Here is an 18,401-nt window from a genome sequence, read left to right as displayed (position 1 = left end):
CGCGGCTCGCCGCCGGCATTCGGTCGCGAGCCGCCGCGCCGTGCGTTTCGTTCGGTAGTTGTGCGCCGTTCTCTTATTCTTTCTCTCTCTCTCTCTTTCTTTCTGTCTTTCCCTCTCAGTGTTCCCGGTTGAGTGTTGCGCGAGTCTCGTCCACGACGAGAGCGGTCAGACTTCGACTCCAGAAGTCCATGAGTATCTCCACCCGGAGATCTTCATCCGTATAGTATCTTCCGGAGTATCTTCCCCACGTCCGCTATGTGTGTGTGTGTGTCTCTCGGCCCGGGCGCGAGGAGGTCGGCTGATGCGAGCCGAGAGCGACGAGTGAAGAAGAAAGGATTCGGCAATGAGTAGTGAAATCTGGTGAATATTTTTGCCGATCAAATATTTGATCGACGCTACCGAATTATTTTCTTCCACATACTGTATATATTATATACAATACTTATGTATTATATACAGTACTGTAGTTCCGTATATTGTATATTTAGTACATGGGACAAAATTATTTCATTGCGGTAATCAAATATTTGCTCAGCAGATATTCACCAAATTTTAGTTACTAGTACCACCAATATCCTTCTTTTAGTGTGTGCTCTCTCTTTCTCTCTCTCTCTCTTCCGGGAGCTACGAGCGACTGCGTTTTTCGTCGCTTCTCGTCGCCCGTATTGCGGTATCAGCCGGCCGCTTGTGCTCCGAACTCGTTGATGGTGTCTCAGTGTCGCTCAGTATCGTCGCCGTCGTCCACCGGGGTGAACGAACGGCACGAGGAGGAGGTGTGATCGATCCACCTGTGGTTCCTCCTCCTCCGATCGCTCGTCGTGTTTCGGCTCCGTGCGAACAGTGCAAGTGGCTCGTATACGTGCACGGGGAAAGCAAATTCTGTCACAACGGCGAATGTTCGTCGACGTACAGTGACAGCAAAAGAAAATTTGTTCGCTCCTGCTGAGAAAAATCCCGCGAAAATGATAATCACTCCCGATCCGCATTTTCTTGTTGTTCCGACGAGAAAGTAACAGTGACAATGTAAAGAAATTATCACTAATAATATGGTAACGTTTACTTGAGAAATGCTTTTCCTCATTGTAATCTGTTTAGCATGCGAACGTTTGATCGCTGTAGATCGTTGTAGACGGCAAAACATTTGTTTGGACAGCAGAAAGATTTGTCAGGAGTATTGATTGTCCGTATATCCGGCAGATAGCAATTAGTACTCTTAACAAATTTTCCTGCTGTCCAAACAAATGTTTCTTTGCTGTCGCTATATTGACAAGCGTTTGCTGTTTCAGCGAAATTTGTTTTCTCTGTGCGTGTCACGGATCTTCGTCGCGACCGTCGTACCCCGTCGTCTCCCGCGTGCTTCATTCCTCCGGATCTGCGACAAGTGTTGTGAATCTCCGCCTTTTGAGCACTGAACGTCAAATCGCAGCAACGGAATTTCTGGCGAAAAGCATCTTCTGTTTTAGCTTTGGACTTTCGGAGAGAGAAAACGTTCTCTCCTTCCGCAATTTCTCCGCGGATTTCTTCGGTCTCAGAGTTACAAAAAGATTCGTTTTGAAAAATTCACGTGTGTTCGGTTGGAACCATTTAATTTTTGTCCGTAAGGAAAATATATAAGAAACGAAAAGAGTCCGCGGAAAAATTCCGGGGAAAAGCAGTTGTTTTTTTTCCTTTTCCAAAATTTAAAAACTATACATTCTCAACGCCGCATTCGGACGCGCCGCAATTTCCGAGATTTCAGCGTTATCGCGACTCTCGGCAGAAGTTACGTTATATTTTATTGCCCGGAAATCAAAAGGCTCAAGGCTCACCGCACGTATCGCAGACCCGGCTCGGCCTTTGAGCACTTTTCGACGGATCCCGTCATCATCGCGTCGGTATCGTCGTGTGATCGATTCGAGCCGACGCTACGCTGAGTGCTTTTCCGAAAACGCGTTTGCACTCGGAGAGAAATCACAGTTCAGCAATTTAAATACACCCTTTTTGCAGTTTTAAGTTTAATTTGAAAAAAAGTAGCATCAATGTGTATATAAAATTGTTATGTCACATTAGTATTATAATGGCATTAGAAAATGATTCTCTTGACTGTAACCCGCATAGAAAATTTTCTGGGATCTCGTTGGAATCTATTCCGATTTCCCTAAAAAATGATGGATTCTGATTGAGAAATCTATGAAGATTCGAATCGGAGGTATAATTCCGAAAGTGCAATTCTAAGTGGAACAGATTCCATTTTTTCCGTCCAATTTTCGTCCAAAGCGTAATTCTAAATGGAAAACTCAGATTCCATTTTCTCCGTCCAGCATTTGCCCAAAATTTTCTTTTTTCAGATTTCTATTCTATATTTATATTGAATAAAATATCCGAAAAGTTTTAGGCTTAGGGGAAATAAGATGTATCTGGTTTCCTATGTAAAAAATTTTACGGGATCTAATTGGGATCCATTTCGATTATAACCAAGCGGATAAAATTGCGACTTTAAATCGGGAAATCCAGATAGATTCCATTTGCTCTACCCAACATTTTCCTGAAGTTTTCTTATAATTGGGACAAGAATGGGATTCTTAATTGGTATCGCAATATGTTATACTTATTTGGGATGACTTTGAGTAATCCGATACGCTTCGGAACGTTCAGGAAATTTCGATACGGAAATTCTTTCGCTACGATAATTTTACTTATAATTTTTTAATATTTTTCTCTTTGTGTATACTCGTAATCAACCTCAGATTCATATCCTCGGCTGCGTTTGCTCCGAATGCTCTCATGCTGAGAGCGTCGTTCTGTTTGAGCGTGTCGCCGATTAATCGCCGAAGGGAAACGGAACGACGCTTCCAGCTTCCGCGGAAGCGCCCGGAGTGATCGCAGTATCCCATTGACGGTGACTCTGAATCGCGTTCGTGGAAGTCGAGGTCGCACGAGATCGAGCTTTCGTCGGGGCTCTGTGAATTTTTGCTCGTTTTCCGATTGCCGCGTCGGAATTTATCGGACGTGCAAATTTATCGACGTGTCGTCGGCTCGGACGCCGGCGAAATGATCGATGTCAACGATGACGGCATTAGAAGTGCCCTTTGCGACCAATTCCACTCCCGTAGACCTGTTCTGTTCAATTTCTAACAACAGTATCGTTATCGTTATGTTGTCCGTTGCGCACACTGAGAAAAAGATTTTCTCGAATTTAGTAGATTTTATCGCGTCCAAACAAATTTCATCATTGACGTGTTTCCAAAGAAACTGATGTCTCGATTAATAAGTTCGATTGTTAGATTTTTCAACGAATATATATCTTTATCTTAAATAAAAAATTTGCTCGAAATGAAAGATAATTTTCTTATAAAGAAATTACTTGTTTCATTTTACATACTTATTGTAACCAAATAATACTTTATTTGGTTAAAAGATTTCGAATAATATTTTCTATTTATTTCGAATAATGGCGTTCTCTCTGTTAAATAATAGTTTTCTTGTATGGGATGATACAATTTTCATTCAAACAAATAATACCTCGTATATGTTTCTTCTATGAAACGAATTCTAGTCAAATAAATCGAAATATTAAATCTAAAGAAACCTTATTCTCTGTGCGAGAACAGTATGTGGTAGAAAAGCTGCGTATCAACAAGTTGATCGTAACGATATCGTCTGGATCTACAATAAGTATAATAAAAGCCTTCGGCCTTTAAGCGATAAAACGTAATATAATTTACGACGGAAAGTAATTTTCTCGCGTTGTCAAGTGTGGCAATAACTCAAATCCTGCGAATTGCGGCATATCCGATAGTGCTGGAGACGCTTTTTCCTCAGAAATTACGTTACAATGCAATGCTTGCGTACTTAGAGAAAAAGACTTAGTACACCTATCGCAGGTCCGGACTAAAAGTTATAGAATAGGGCTGCCGGTCTCGATGCGACAATCGTTTACCCACCGTCGCAACTGGCAGTTTACGCGAGCGTCGCTCGTCGTCCCGTGAAATCGTCGATCGTGTATACGTTCTCACGTGGCTCAATCGTGGATGTTCGCGCATAAATCATTACCAGAGTCGTGAGGAGTCGAGCGGACGCCCGAGTCGAAGTTTCGGCCTTGTGTTAGATAGGACCAAACGAAAAGTAATGCAATGCGTACACTGAGAAAAATTTCCATCGGATAAACCGATTAACCCTTTGAAGAGTACATTTTTCCTCCCGCTTATTTTTCATCAAATTTGGTACCCGGGGACTTTTGAGGTTCGTCCAAAGCGCAATTCTAAACGGGAAACGCAGACAAATTCCATTTTCTCCGTCCAACATTTGCCTAAAGTTCTCTTTTTTCAGATTTCTATTTTATATTTATATTGAATAAAATGTACGAAAAACTTTGGGCTGGGGAAATAAGATCTATCTAGTTTCCCATATAAAAAATTGCATAGAATCTAATTGGGATCTATTCCGATTATAACCAACTAAATAAAGTTGCGATTTTGAATTGGGAAATTCAGACAGATTCAATTTACTCTGCCCAACATTTTCCTCAGGTTTTCTTGTAATTGGGATAAGAACGGGACTTCTAATTGGCATCGCGATACGTTGTACTTATTTGGGATAACTTTGAGTAATCCGATTAGAATCTATGACATGCTTGGGAATGTTTGGGAAATTTTCGTACGCGGGAAGGTAACATTAAAATTCAATCTATAGTGGCAGGCCTATCGAAGCAGCGTCAGAATTTCGACTCGTTCGCACGTCTTCGACTCGCAAAAGAAAAGAAAATATATTCGCGTTGTCGTCGTCAATGCGCGGAATTAACACGGACAATACGATGTACAAAAACATCCGCGCGGAACACCGCCTTTACGTTTCGTCCTGATTTATAGCGCATTTCCATGTGCGCGCGACTTATATTTGCACACCGCCGCGAGCGCGCGAAAATATTTTTCGCGGAGATATTAATTCCGCGATTTCTGTGCGCTTTCGCGTCGTGATCGGCCGCCTCTCTCTCTCTCTCTCTCTCTCGCTCTCTCTCTTGCTTTGTGTTTGCCGATTGAAATGTAAATAAAGAAAAGAGGGATATCGATAGCATGGGGCCGTACAACCCGCATAGAAAATTTCTTGGGATCCAATTAGGATCTAATTCGATTTCCCAAAGTAATTATGGATTCTGATTAGAAGAGCAATGTTTCAAACATGCGATTCAAAGTGGGAAGTACAAACAGATTCTATTCGGTCGTTCCGATTCGGTTTCCCCAAAGACTTTTCCGGTTTCTGTTTAAACCTTACTTGTAAAAACATAAGGTAAAAAATAGTGTGCATAGTGATAATGGCCAGATATACATTAGGCAACACTTTATTTTAACCTAACCGAATCTTTAACACTTATTTAGATTTATCAGAATTTTTGTCCATCGCATGTGCATAATGTTTATAGATTTTTGTATCGTAAATGTGAAAAATTATTAGAATGCAGAAAAATAGTGACGGGATTTCATATATTACTTTTTCTTTGTTACATGATTTTCGGCACGTTCGACGGCTTGGCACAATCTTTTAGCGGAGCATTGTCGCGATAATATTTAAATTGAATCATGGAATAAATGAAATTTCAAATTAAACGTGCATGTGCTTAATATTATTGACGACTGGTTGATATTACTGACGTTAATATTTACTTATTAAAGTATCACTGCGCAGAGTATTGCACTGATATCCCTTATGTCGTAAGTGTAATAAACTAACTCAACTGGAACCCATCATTATTTTGGGAAATCGAACAGGATCTCAATTAAATCCCAAGATATTTTCTGTGCAAGAAACAGAAAACCCATGTTTGGAATAAGAATGGCATTCCCAATTGGTATCGCAGTCGGGTAACCTATTTTGGGACAACCTTTCTAATCAGTATCTATGCTGTAAATGGAAAAGTTTGGGAACATTTCCATGCGGGAAGTGTATGTGTGTTCATGCGAGTTCCTTCCCCAAGATTATTCGCGCCTTTTCTCCACTTTTTTCCTCCGGACGTTAACAGCGGGGTTGCGGTCGACGAGGCAGCCGCGATACACGAAAGAGAGAGAGAGAGAGAGGAGGGGGAGAGACTCCGGAAAATCTCGCCATTCGTAAACAAATCACGTAGATCCCTCGGAATCAGATATACGAGAAGGAATATAGCAGCGGGATAATGACGGTCAGCTGACGTCACACACGCCGAGTGTAAAATCGCGCGACGCACCGAATTACCCCCGCTGTCGGCGATTTTCCGGGACTCGACTACAATAAGGACCGAAACGCCGAACTGCGTCCCGACTGCGTTTCTCCCCCTTTCCCTCCCCGACCACCCTCTCGCTCCCGATCTCTGACCGCTCACCCGAGCACGTACAAGTCGTTTGATGGAAAAAAATCAAAGAAAGAAAGAAAGAATAATCCGTGACAACGCAACCGATTGACTGGCGCGAAGCGAGGTAGCCGCGCCCAGGAGGAAGGATCCTCCGGAGGATTTCCAACCGATGGGGCCAATCCGCCGATTGATGCTTCGAAAAATGTCAAATGCAGGTTCCTGCGGGTTTCCTGTCCGCCGACGCATCTGGATGACGACATCTCGGTAGCCTTGCCGTCTACCTGCTGCCGCGCGATCCAGGAGAATTCCACCTCCGTCTGTCTCTCCCTCTCTCTCTCTCTCTCTCTTTGACTCTCGTTCTCTCCTTCGTTTGCAACGCTCCATTTTCCAGACACGCTCACCGGACCAGGTGCGGATATCCCAGCCCGCCTCGCGCGACCTCCATTGCCCCCGTAAACGCGCGCCTTTCACAGCCCAATAGGTCGCCCTTTGCCGCACGGGCTCTCCTTTATATCCTCCTATTAACTCCGGCGCGCTCTCGACAATGCGCGCGTCTGCGGCGCGTCTCCTCGGATCTTATCGGATCGCGAATACCTCTCGCCGACTGTGCGAAATTGGATTTGACGAGACGACGCGGTGCGGAGGGCGCGCACTCGCGCGCGTGTAAAACGTTGGCACGGTGATTAAGCGGAATGTCATGAGAGGGAGGAGGGAGAGAGAGAGAGAGAGCCGATAGATCATCCCGAGATCGTCTCGCTTTCGCATGGCGAATTTTCGCCGTGAATTAAAATGCGACTTTCTCGCATCACCACTAAGCGACACCATCTCGAATCGAGTCAAGCGAATTCAACTTTGGTAATATATATGTGACAAACATATATATATATATATGACAAGTCGGCCGGGCTTTGAGTCGTTCGATAAGTTTCGAGTGTCCCCCTTTGATCTCCTTTTTGCGTGAAAAACGAACTTAATGTTTGGTCCAACGAGGCGAGCGCAAAACTGAGCTAATTCGCGTTGGTCGTATTTATCGTCTGATTTATTCTATACTTTTCAAAAGTGAATTTATTAAAGTCAGAAGAAACTGATTTAATCGTAAAGTATCATGAATATAATATGTTTACGGTCATGTAACGAAATTGCTCTCTTTTTTTTTTTTATGGAATTTTGTGGTGAATATTTATTTTCATAATGTTCGATACATTTTTGCCGACAATGTTAAAATTAAAAAAAAGAAACACAGCTAAACATATACGTATATTTTATTTTGAAGCTTACATTGAAAGAAAATTTATGAGAAACAACAAAAATTAATTCGATGGGGCTAATAACATATTTATTTAAAAAATCTAAATGTTTTTATATAATTATAGAACAAACAATTGCTTTCACACATAAAAAGCTACAGATTTAAGAAAATGTATATTTTCTCATTTGGAAAAACGTTCTTTTCATTATAAAAATATATATGTTAATATAAGTTAGTTTGTTATTGATACTTATTAAATAAATATTTTATATTTTTTAGATATTTTTTCTCTCTTAGTGTATACCACACATACAACTACGTTTCAACTTCGTTAAAACTTCTATCACCGACTAAATCAATTACATTTTTTCATCTAAATTTCTACATTTTGTTGATCTGATCTGATTTTTATTTAATTTTATATGACCGCAGTTTGTTTAACAAAATTTGCGCAACACCGAAGTTTGTATTTTTTAATCAATTTCTCTCAGTGTAAGGAAAGTTACCTGAGGAGATTTACTTAACTTTGAGATCACCACAGTGATCTGTCACTTGTTAAGTACTTTCTGACGCAATACATTTACAATACATTTACAATAATGTTACATATCATAACATAAATTCGTATTTCAGTATTGAATTAGTTCCTCGCCAGTTTCCCGTATTAGCCAAATGTGTGCGATTGTCCTGTCGACGGGACCGATCGGAGCGCATAAAAGCGAGGGACTCGTGTAATCGTAACATTCTTGCGTTAATCTTATTTTATTAAAGTATTAGTGTTCGTGTCTCCCTTTATTCCGTTTGTACGAATCTTCTTCGTCCGCACTCGAACAATAGGATGGACGTCCATTCGAGCCTTCAGGTCCTTCTCCGCGGTCATTTTGATTGAGCCAAACCGCGTAGAGCCAAAAATTCTTGCAAAATATACATTGGAATAAAAGGGTACGTCCGCAAAGTGACACTTGTGTGATCGATCGAGTACGTTTGTCAAATATCCCGAAAATTTGCCTTTCGCTCTGACAATCAATAAACGACCGTAAATTTCACGCGATATGCAACCCACCTTCCTAACCTATCTCTTCTCATGATTTTGTCGTGAAAATCTTTGGAATATTTTCCGTACGCACCCAATCACATTCACACAAGTGACATTTTATAGTCCTATTTTGTCTTTCCGTAGACACGCCCGAGTAGAAAAATGTTAGGGAAAAACTGGCCACTAGACAGAAACTGGACGGTTCTTATTGGCTCGAATTAATTAGACAGTAACTGTTCAGAAACTGTCCAGAAAATACTGACTATTATTTCTTGGTCAGTTACTTGACTTATTACTCATGAACTATTCCAAAAAAAAATTGTAAGTTACTACTGGACAGTTTTTGTCCAGCAAAAACTCTTAAAATCCTGGCCAATGTTTCTCGGCCATTTCCTGGCCAGAAACTCGGCGAAATAATAAACAAATGAAATAGCAAACAAACAATAGTAAGAAACGCTCAAAATATTATTAAGAATCAGCCGGGAACTGGCTAGTTTTACTATCCCAGTTATCGTCGATGCGAAAATCTCCCAAACTCGCAAGTTTTTGGCGGCGGTAAAACTGATGTCAGGAACCGGCCAGTTAGGGAATTGCTGGCCAGTCACCGGTTAGAAATTGATTTGATTTCTACTCGGGTACCTTTTTATTTCAACTTTTTATTTCGCAAAAATTTTTGGACTCGCTGTCCCTTACTTTTCCGACGTCAATAATCGAGATCGTTGTGAGACAAAGAAGCGCGTCGCAACGACTCGTCCGCATCTGAATCTTACATTCAGTTTGGATTCAGCTACGGTGAACAATTGTTCACAGATAGATTTCTTCGGCCGGTAAGTAGCGGGGCCACCGATTTGGCCTTTTTTCTCGGCGCTTATTTGCCGCTTTTCGCGCTCGGTAATGTGTATCGCCGCAGTTCCTCGAGTCCTTTGTGTGCTGGAATTACCTCATTACATGGCCGGTGGTGTCCAACTAGGACGGCGAATATATCGAAAAAATGGCCGCGTAACTGCAGCAACGGCAGTTGCCAGAGCCGATGCGTGTCATCCAGCCTCCAATTTGCCGGCTTCCCTTTGCCGTTCCGGACGATTTTCGGGGCTGCGCGGTCCTTTGAGGAACGACAATGAACGAACGACGATCCTCCGACAATGCGGATGAGCAGCGACAAAGTCGGCCGAGGAAACGTGTCGTCGTCGTGCCGAATCGCGTGGTAGGTGGCGAGAAAAAACTGGAGCGCTCCTGTGCGGACGGCGGGGGCGGACTGTGGACTGAATGGGGTTTCGATATACTCGAGGAACGACAAATATTTCCCTCCGGAAGGGCGTCGTTCACGCCATCCGTTATGAAGGAACGTCGGTTAACCGCTCGTGAAATCATCACCGGGAATCGCCGGTCCGCCGATCTTCTTCACGGCGGGATACCGTGTCGAAATAACTCGGCGTCGTTATCGAAATAGCTGCTTAAATCGACGTTCCCGATCGTCGAGATTTTCACGCTACTCCGACACTCTTAACACATTCGCAACTGGTAACGTGGTCCTGCGTCATTTCAAAATGCTTAGCTGAGACTTGTAAAAGTTTTATGCGGCGCTCAGCTAAGGGTCCCGCCTCAAAACCGCCTGCGAATGTCTTAAATTTTACGTTGCAGTAAATTCATTATAATCGTTGGTAAAAAATATCTTTAACGGATTTAAGCAGCTCTGTCAATCTCAACGTTGCTAGTAATTTTTCATCAATTTTTTCAACACGCCTTTGTGATACTTAATTTTTTTAATTTTAAACAACAAATGATTACAAACGTCGTATCAAGGAACAATTTCTTTATATTTACACACATTTCAATAGCAGAACCTTGCGGTATTCAGTTTAAACTTTTGGAAGTTACATACGGTGTTCAGCTAAGCGTCTCGCCCCGATAATTATCGCGAATGTGTTAAGGTAAGTTGCTCCATGACAGTATTGGTAAGATTTGAAGGATTTCCTCGAAACTAATAAATTTTATCCAAACGAATTTCATCGCATTGGCACGCTCCGAAGCAACTGACGTTTCGATCAATAAGCACGATTGTTAGACTTTCCAACGAATATGGTGTTTTTATCCTAAAGAAAAAATTTACTTTGAACGAAAGGGAATTTTCTCATAAAGAAATGATTCGTTTCATTTTACACATTTATTGTAACCAAATAATATTTTGTTCGGCTGAAAGATATTATTTCAAATAATAGCGTGCTTTCCGTTGAATAATAGAGTTTTTATTGAATGAGACGAGAACAATTTTTTCACTCGAACAAATGATATTTTTCGTATATGTTGTTTCTGTGTAACAAATTTTAGCGAAATAAACAGAAATACTGAATCTAAAGAAAACTTTTTCTTCGTGTACTTTCCTTCCCTCGCTAAGACAGAGCTTGATTTTATCCGCGTAAACAAGGGACGAGGAAGCTTGGGAATATCATCATCATCGTTCTAATTTTTGGGCTGGATCGGCAATATGCAATCCGGAAACATAATCGATAAGAACAAAGTCTCCTTTCGATCGATATTTTACGCAGGTTGCTACGAAAGTTCTGCAATACGCGACATCTATTGGACGGAACGGGATGAAACTCGTTGCATTCGAAAGAGCGCGCGAAATTGAGTGGGAAGAGACCGCATTGAGATCTTGCTTGCGGTAAATTTCGAATGATCAGCGAAGAAAGATCAGAAATTGGCGTCGTGGACAAAACCCAAGTATCCTACGATTATCCGTTAATTATTCGTTTAATTATAATTGCTCGTAATTTTTCACGTGGTTCATCTAAACGAATGTATGTATGTAGAAATAGATCTCCCCAAACTTAAAACGTTTCTTCCACAATTTTAATTATTCTTCCGTAAACAACAAGGCTCATCCTGCTCCGTCCAATAGATATATCGCAAAAATTTCGTAGCATCCCACGTTTTTTAGGATGATGTGTGAAAAGCGCAATATATATTATTTAAAGAAGTCACCGAGCAATTGTTATTAACAATTGTTGTTATTTCGACTAGAAGATGGAATCGTAGAGGAGGTGGTAGGCAGAATTCAAAAAGTCGCATGAAATGTCTCTATGCTTTGACGAGAGTGGTTATATTATCTTTATATTCTGTTAACAAAGAGAGAGAGAGAGAGAGAGAGAGAGAGAGAGCGCCGATAAATCATCGCGAGAGAGAACGCTTCTTTCCATAACATTCTCGTTAAGGCTGGCGAATCGCGCGAGGGGCGAAAGCTGGAAATCGCACAACAGTCGAGAGCGGTGCGAACAGGTGACTCTCGTCTGGTATTTCCGGTAAGGCGATATACCGATTTCCGCTCTGGCGAAACTTCCATTTGCACGTCGCCGTCGCGAAAAAAAGGGATGAAACGCAACGCACTTTGCTCCGCGCAATTCTCCATCCCCTTCTCCTTCTTTTTCCCTCTCTCTCTCTCTCTCTCTCTCTCTCTCTCTCTCACTCACTCTCCCTCAATCTCCATTCATCTCGCCCGCTTTCTTTCTCTTTCTCTCTCCCTCACCCTCCTAGCAGCGATCGTTCCCGTTTAGCGCACGTTTCGCAAGGCGGACCGGCGGCGCGGTTTTACAAAAGAATTACTGTGTTTACGCATGCGGAAACACTCGGCGCACGCGTGTTTCCCACTCAGCCTCGGCCCTTTGTCGACCTTTCGTCGGCGCCGCGCGATTTCATTTTTCGCGCTCTCGCGCGAGCGCCGTCATCCCAGCCGTTATGCGCTCGTTCGCGCTTCCCGCCGACGATCGAGCGGGCGACGTGCGTCTGCTCTCTCGCGGAAAACCACTTCGCTCCGCTCTCTCCAGCGTACGCACACGTGTGTACACACATACGAAAATACACGGGCGCACGTGTACAGGGTGTCCCATTTTAAACGACACCCTCGGATATCTTTGGAACAGTACGTTTGTCCATTTCGAGTGAATCCAACCGAACTGTCTCACGTTTCCGTACAGTTTGTAATCCAAAAGTAACCGCGATTCAGCCGAGTTTCGTGCCGAGGAGACACGCCAATTCGTGCGGATTTTTCCCGCTGTCACCTCCCGTCGAGATTTCCGCCGAGATCGCTGTCAACGGTCCGCACGACGGCGCGGTTTAGGAATTAAACATTAAGTCGGCGAGCTCAGTCACAATTTACGAAGGGGAATCTCAAGGACCTCTCCCGACGCCCTTCTCGCACGACGACCACCACGACGACGACCGCCACCACCACTACCATCACCATCCTGTGACCAATGCGACTCCCCCGCAAGACGTATCGCTAACCATAAACCGCCGTCTACGTGCGTGCTCGGTTTCCCAGGTGTGTCGGGGTTGCGAGCTCTCTCGGGGGAGGGGGTGGGGGCGAGCGGCAGAGTCCCACCTTTCCGCGAGTCAGTGGTAGAATTTACATACTCGTCGTCGCGTTAACGTGACGGGGTGCGAATGAGAAAGAGAAGGGGAAAGAAAGAGAGAGCGAGAGAGAGAGAGAGAGAGAGAGAAAGAGAGAGAGATACACGAGCGATCGCGGAAGCGGTCGGCGGCGACAAAAGGGTGTTTTCGAGACGGGGTGAAACGCGCTCAAGACTTAAGGGTTGTACCCACACTGAATTCCAAGCATGCGCGCCCGGCACCTGCTCGGAATATCGTCTCGTCATATTTCCATCGTAACGCGTCGCGCCGTCTCCCCGGACAGCCCTCCGGCCCTCACCGTTATCTTCGCGCGCGCGCGCGCGCGCGCGCGCGATCGCTTGACACGAGACGATATTTTATTTGCAAGGAAACCCCCGTCTACGCAGGTTGCCGCTTCTTCTTATCTTGTGTGCACAGGAATTTCTCCGCCGCTCGGCACGACGTCCAGATTTCATGACGCTCGAAGGGAACCCTTCTTCGTATTCCACCCCCTTTCCCTCCTCTTTCGCCCTCTCTCTCTCTCTCTCTCTCTCTCTCTCTAGATATTTAAATGTTTATTTTACCTATATTTGCTTTTGAAACTGCGTAAAAACTGACTGCTAACCTCATGTTGTATATATTCATAAGCATAATTGATTAATGCGTCTCACATTATGTATTGCCAAGTTTGCTTAGTATCATATTTTACATGAGGTTATTCCAGTCTTCTATTTTTTTATATGGAATTTTTCTATATTTATTTATTTATTTACTTAAAAGAAATATTTACCTATTCTTGTTTTTATTTATTATTAATATGTAATCATTTACCAACTCGGCACAAATTATAATGTAAACTTAAATTAATAATCATTGTTTACGATTTGGACGCTTGAGTAGTTTAGTCGCAGAATGCAGAATAAATTATGCTCTCTCTCTCTCTCTCTTTTTCTTTCTCTCTTATCCTTTACCCTCCTTGCTTCTCATCACAAAATGTTTCCCTGCTGTTTGGTTATACTCTTCATTTTCTGCTCTTTTTTTGGGGTTCTTTTCTTTCCCCGCTCGTTCCTCCGTTCAAAGATGGACGATGATTCTCGAGAGAGAGGAGAGGGGAGGCAGCAAAGCTGATAATTTTTAGCTTATTATAGGAGCGTAACCGCATTGGGGAAAAGATTTCTTCGAATTTAATGAATTTTATCAAACAGTTCAAATAAATTTCGTCATTGGCACACTCCGAAAAAATTAATGTTTCGGTGGATAAATACGATTTAGACCTTTCAACTTATATGTATCTTTATCTCAAATGAAAAATTGGTTCGAAACGAAAGATAATTGTGCCGTAAAGAAATTATTCGTTTCATTTTACATACTTATTATCGTAACCAAGTAATATTTGATTTGATTGAAAGATATTATATCAAACAATAGCGTTCTTTCTTTCCGTTAAATAATAGAGTTCCCTCGAATAGGACGATAAAATTTTCACGTCGAACGAATAACACGTCGTGCAAGTATATGTTGTTCCTTGAAAATGAAGCAAATTTTAGTCACACGAATAGAAATACTAAATCTGGAGGAATCTTTTTTCCTCCGCGGGCGTGAAGGGGATGTTAAGAAAAAAGAAGTGCGTCATCGTTAGTCACACGTATCCCGCGTATCTCACGATACGTGCATGTCGGAAAAAGTGACGAGCGCCTTCCGACAAAATTATTCCGCCCGGTGCTGCTAGAGGCACCCTCGAGAGGGTGTTTGAAACTTAAGTTCCATTAGTTTTCATGTAGAACCGCCCGGGTTTTTATCTCCGGCCTACCTCTCGCTATCTTTTTTTTTCTCCGTCTCGTCTTCTCATTCCTCCTGCTCTTTGTCTCTCTTTCTCTCTCATTCTCTCGCTCCGTCGAACCACCACCACCACCATCACCTCCGTCTCTTCTTTCGTGCGGGCGATACGATGAATTATTTATGAATGGCACCCAAGAACAAGTCGCGATCGACCACGCTCGAGGGACTCTCGGCGCGACCGTGGACTGGGAGGGGAGGGGGGCCTCTCGATACATATCCAAGCCTATTCGTCTTATCGCGCAGGTCGGTCCGCGTGAAAAAAGCAATTGATATCCCCGGACTCGCGGCGGAACGCCGAGCGGACGAGCCTCCGATCGAGATCGTCGGACGACGCGAATGCCGTGTTGTTATTATAAATGGCACTGTAGATAGACAGGCAGATAGCGCGGACGGCTGCTCATTTAAATCGAGCGAGCCGAATGTTTCGTCACGTACGTTCGCGAATTATTCGCCAGGAACTGCGGCAACGGGGAGGGGCGAGGGACTGTGCCGGTGACGTCGATAAATCGCGTCATTACACCCGTCGCGCGCGCGCGCGCGACTATTATTCCGTAAGTTATATCGACGAACCGTTGGAATCGTTAAATGTATGATTAACAACGTGCGATATTTACTGTCGCCGATTTGTGACATATAATTCGCGGAGGACGGCATCGACGTCCGTAATCCGTGCGCGATGGTACGTCCGTTTCGACAGCGATCTGTAATCAGTTCGCATTTTCTCTCTCTCTCTTTGCCTCTCTTTTTCATTATTATCCTTATTTTCCAATTTATTTCCCTTCTATCTGTCTATTTTCCTTCCGTCACTTTTTCTTCTTTCTTTTATTTTAATTTTATAGATACGTGTTTTATTGCTTGTACTTTCTGTTAACAGCACGATGTTGTGTAATGTATAGGGCTTGCCCTAGAGTGTAAATAAACGCTCTATCTCTGTCTCTCTATATATCTATCTGTCTACTCAATTTATTTCCCTCCTATCTTTTTTCCTCCTTCTTTTCACTTTAATTTTATACATTCGTTTTTTTATTATTTGTACTTTTTGTTAATAGCACGCTGTTGTTTAACATTTTTATGGGGCTCGCCCTAAAACGTAAATAAACGTTCTATCTCTATCTATCTATATATATATATATATATATATATCTATCTATCTGTGTATCGAATTGGAATCGTACATCGTAAGTAAGCGCGAAGTATTGTTGTATTTATATAATTTCACGAGCTGCGCGCAAAGCACGAGTGTGAAAAAGGCCTCGAATAAGGAAGACGGAGTCCGGAGCGATGTAGCGGCATCGGCGTCGGGTCGTAGGAAGCAGGAAGATGTTGATGTTTCGCAGGTCGTACAATGTACGTGTCAGTGCCTCCTCGGGCTTCTTTCTCGCGTGGGTAACGATGCGCAGCATAAAATGCACAGCAGAAATAAGACTGTAAGAACGGCCCCTCGCCGCTGTCGTCGTCGACGCCGTCGTCGTCGTCGTTCACGTCGACGATATTCCTCCAGAATAATAAAATGCAGGACTTTCCACCGCTCTCGTGCCTTCGTTTTATCCACTTTCCCTGCATCTTCGCGCCCTTCTTTCTCTCTTTCTCGCCCGTCGATGTCGCGCCACGTGAGAATCGGTTTATCCCCGTTTTCCACCCGGCGCGCTACCTTAACCGGGAACGTACGCTGTGACGTTCGAAAAATATTGCCGCGACGGAATTTTAATTCGCGCGATCGCGGGCTTCGCGTTGGACTGTTGAGAAACGTTTATCCCCGTATCCGCCTCGATACGGCATATCCGTCGATTCAAGTAATAATTCGGTGATTTGCGTTGAAAGTTCAATGAAGTTTCTAGGGGTATTTTAGAAAAATCGAAACAAACGCCCAGCGTGAATGACGATAATTTGTCAACATTCCGGTATCATTGCAATTGGAAAAATCTACATTTCTCTCATGAGACTGGATGTCTTTCGCACAATGGAAGTGGTTTGTATATAAATACTATAACGATTTATTCTCCAGAAAGCACCCTTGCTTTAAGAGTTGGGCAAATTTTGTTTGCAAAATAATGTAAATAATAAATGAATCTATAAATAATGTTTATACATAATGTCTTTACACGGAAGTCATCAAATAAAATGATATTCATTTAAAGAACATATTTAAATAATCTCCTATAATCAAATGTAATCAATATAGTAAAATATTCATCTATAATTTACTAGTTAAAATTGATTAATTTATGTTAAAACAGTTTATTCAAATAATAATATTCATACATAAATAATTTATTTATCATTTACATTATTTGTTGTTTGAATAAATTGTTTTAATATAAATTAGTAAATTTTAACCAGTAAATTATAATTGGATATTTAATTATGTTGATTATATTTGATTACAGGAAATTATTATCATTTACAGAAACGAGGCTGTAATATTTTACATATACAGTCGAATCCCTTGATAATAATAATAATAATAACTTTGTTGTTCGCTCTGCGTGTGCGTGATACATTCATGGAAAAGTAGAACGGTGCATAATAGAATGTGCGCGAGAGTCGAGAGTCGAAGGAGCGCGCACTTCTACGTGATCTAATTCGCAAAGTAAGGTATCTATATTTGAGGAGAATAAAGGTGAGATAAAAAAAAAGGGAGAAGAGGAGAAAACATATCACATCGCGGAAAATGCGTGCTCCGCGAAGCATCGAGATACCGTTGCCGTCTCGCTACGCGACTGCGAGAATCTGCGAGAATCTCGCGCAATGCGTAAGATTAATCTTACCTGTGAAACAGCGGTGGCTCGTGCACGAGCAGGTGGAAATCGTTCTCGGAGCAGACCTCGCGGTCCCGATGGTGCACGGCGCATTTAAAACTTCTCGTCCGTTTGCCGCTCATCTGCAACGAGAAAGATATAAACTGAGTCGAGCCGTCGTGCAGGTAGCATCGACTCGACAAAGAAATGAGGTTTGTCCTCCGTGAAAAATTGCAACCGACGTTTTTATTGTTAACCACTTGTTGATTTCGATTGAAAGCTCGAAAGAATGTTGTTTCGGCGATTCTTAACACATTGTTAATTAAGTATGTTAAATGTCAACTAACATCGCTACTTTTGTAAGATAAATTTTTATAACGCAAGTTGACTTTTTGTATCAACCTTTTTATAGCATAAATTAATGGTAGATTAATGCGCAAAAGTTCGTTCTGTAATAAAAAAAAAAATATATATATATATATGACATTTATTTATTTTAAAATACGATGAATCAAGTATGTACCGATTTGTTCGGTGTTAGCTATCTCTCCGACAGTTGCGTGATTCCACGCTCGTAGAAATTCTAGCAATTTCTGAGCGAAGAACTGATTGAAAAACGAGAGAAACTTTTAAATCCAATCCGACACATCAGAAACAGACCATCCGATACAGTCGGCCGGTTGTTTTCTACAGTATTGTACTGTTTCCAAAGTGTCCAATTTTTATTTCCTATTCGTTTTCTGCTATTCGTTTTCTCCTTTCTTCTCGTTTTCGTAAACCGTGATCGAAATATCAACTTGTGGATTGGCCGATATAAATCAAGATAATTAACATGTTAATCGGCTGTTC

At 42.3% G+C, this 18,401-nt stretch overlaps 1 protein-coding gene across 1 annotated transcript in view; it reads right to left on the bottom strand.

Annotated features, from left to right (window-relative positions):
• The window catches only part of LOC106745197 (rhomboid-related protein 3-like), a 77,079-nt gene extending 59,384 nt beyond the window's left edge, over nt 1-17,695 (bottom strand). Inside the window, exon 1 of the mRNA XM_014620557.1 lies at nt 17,583-17,695. Within this exon, the coding sequence (XP_014476043.1) occupies nt 17,583-17,695 (113 nt within the window). The remainder of the gene's footprint in view (nt 1-17,582) is intronic.
• Between the last annotated feature and the right edge of the window lie 706 nt (nt 17,696-18,401).

This window comes from Dinoponera quadriceps, unplaced genomic scaffold (genome assembly GCF_001313825.1).
Source record: "Dinoponera quadriceps isolate SergipeBrazil2010 unplaced genomic scaffold, ASM131382v1 scaffold1270, whole genome shotgun sequence".
In the NCBI taxonomy this organism is placed as follows: Eukaryota; Metazoa; Arthropoda; class Insecta; order Hymenoptera; family Formicidae; genus Dinoponera; species Dinoponera quadriceps.
This window is presented reverse-complemented; position numbering and strand designations above follow the sequence as displayed.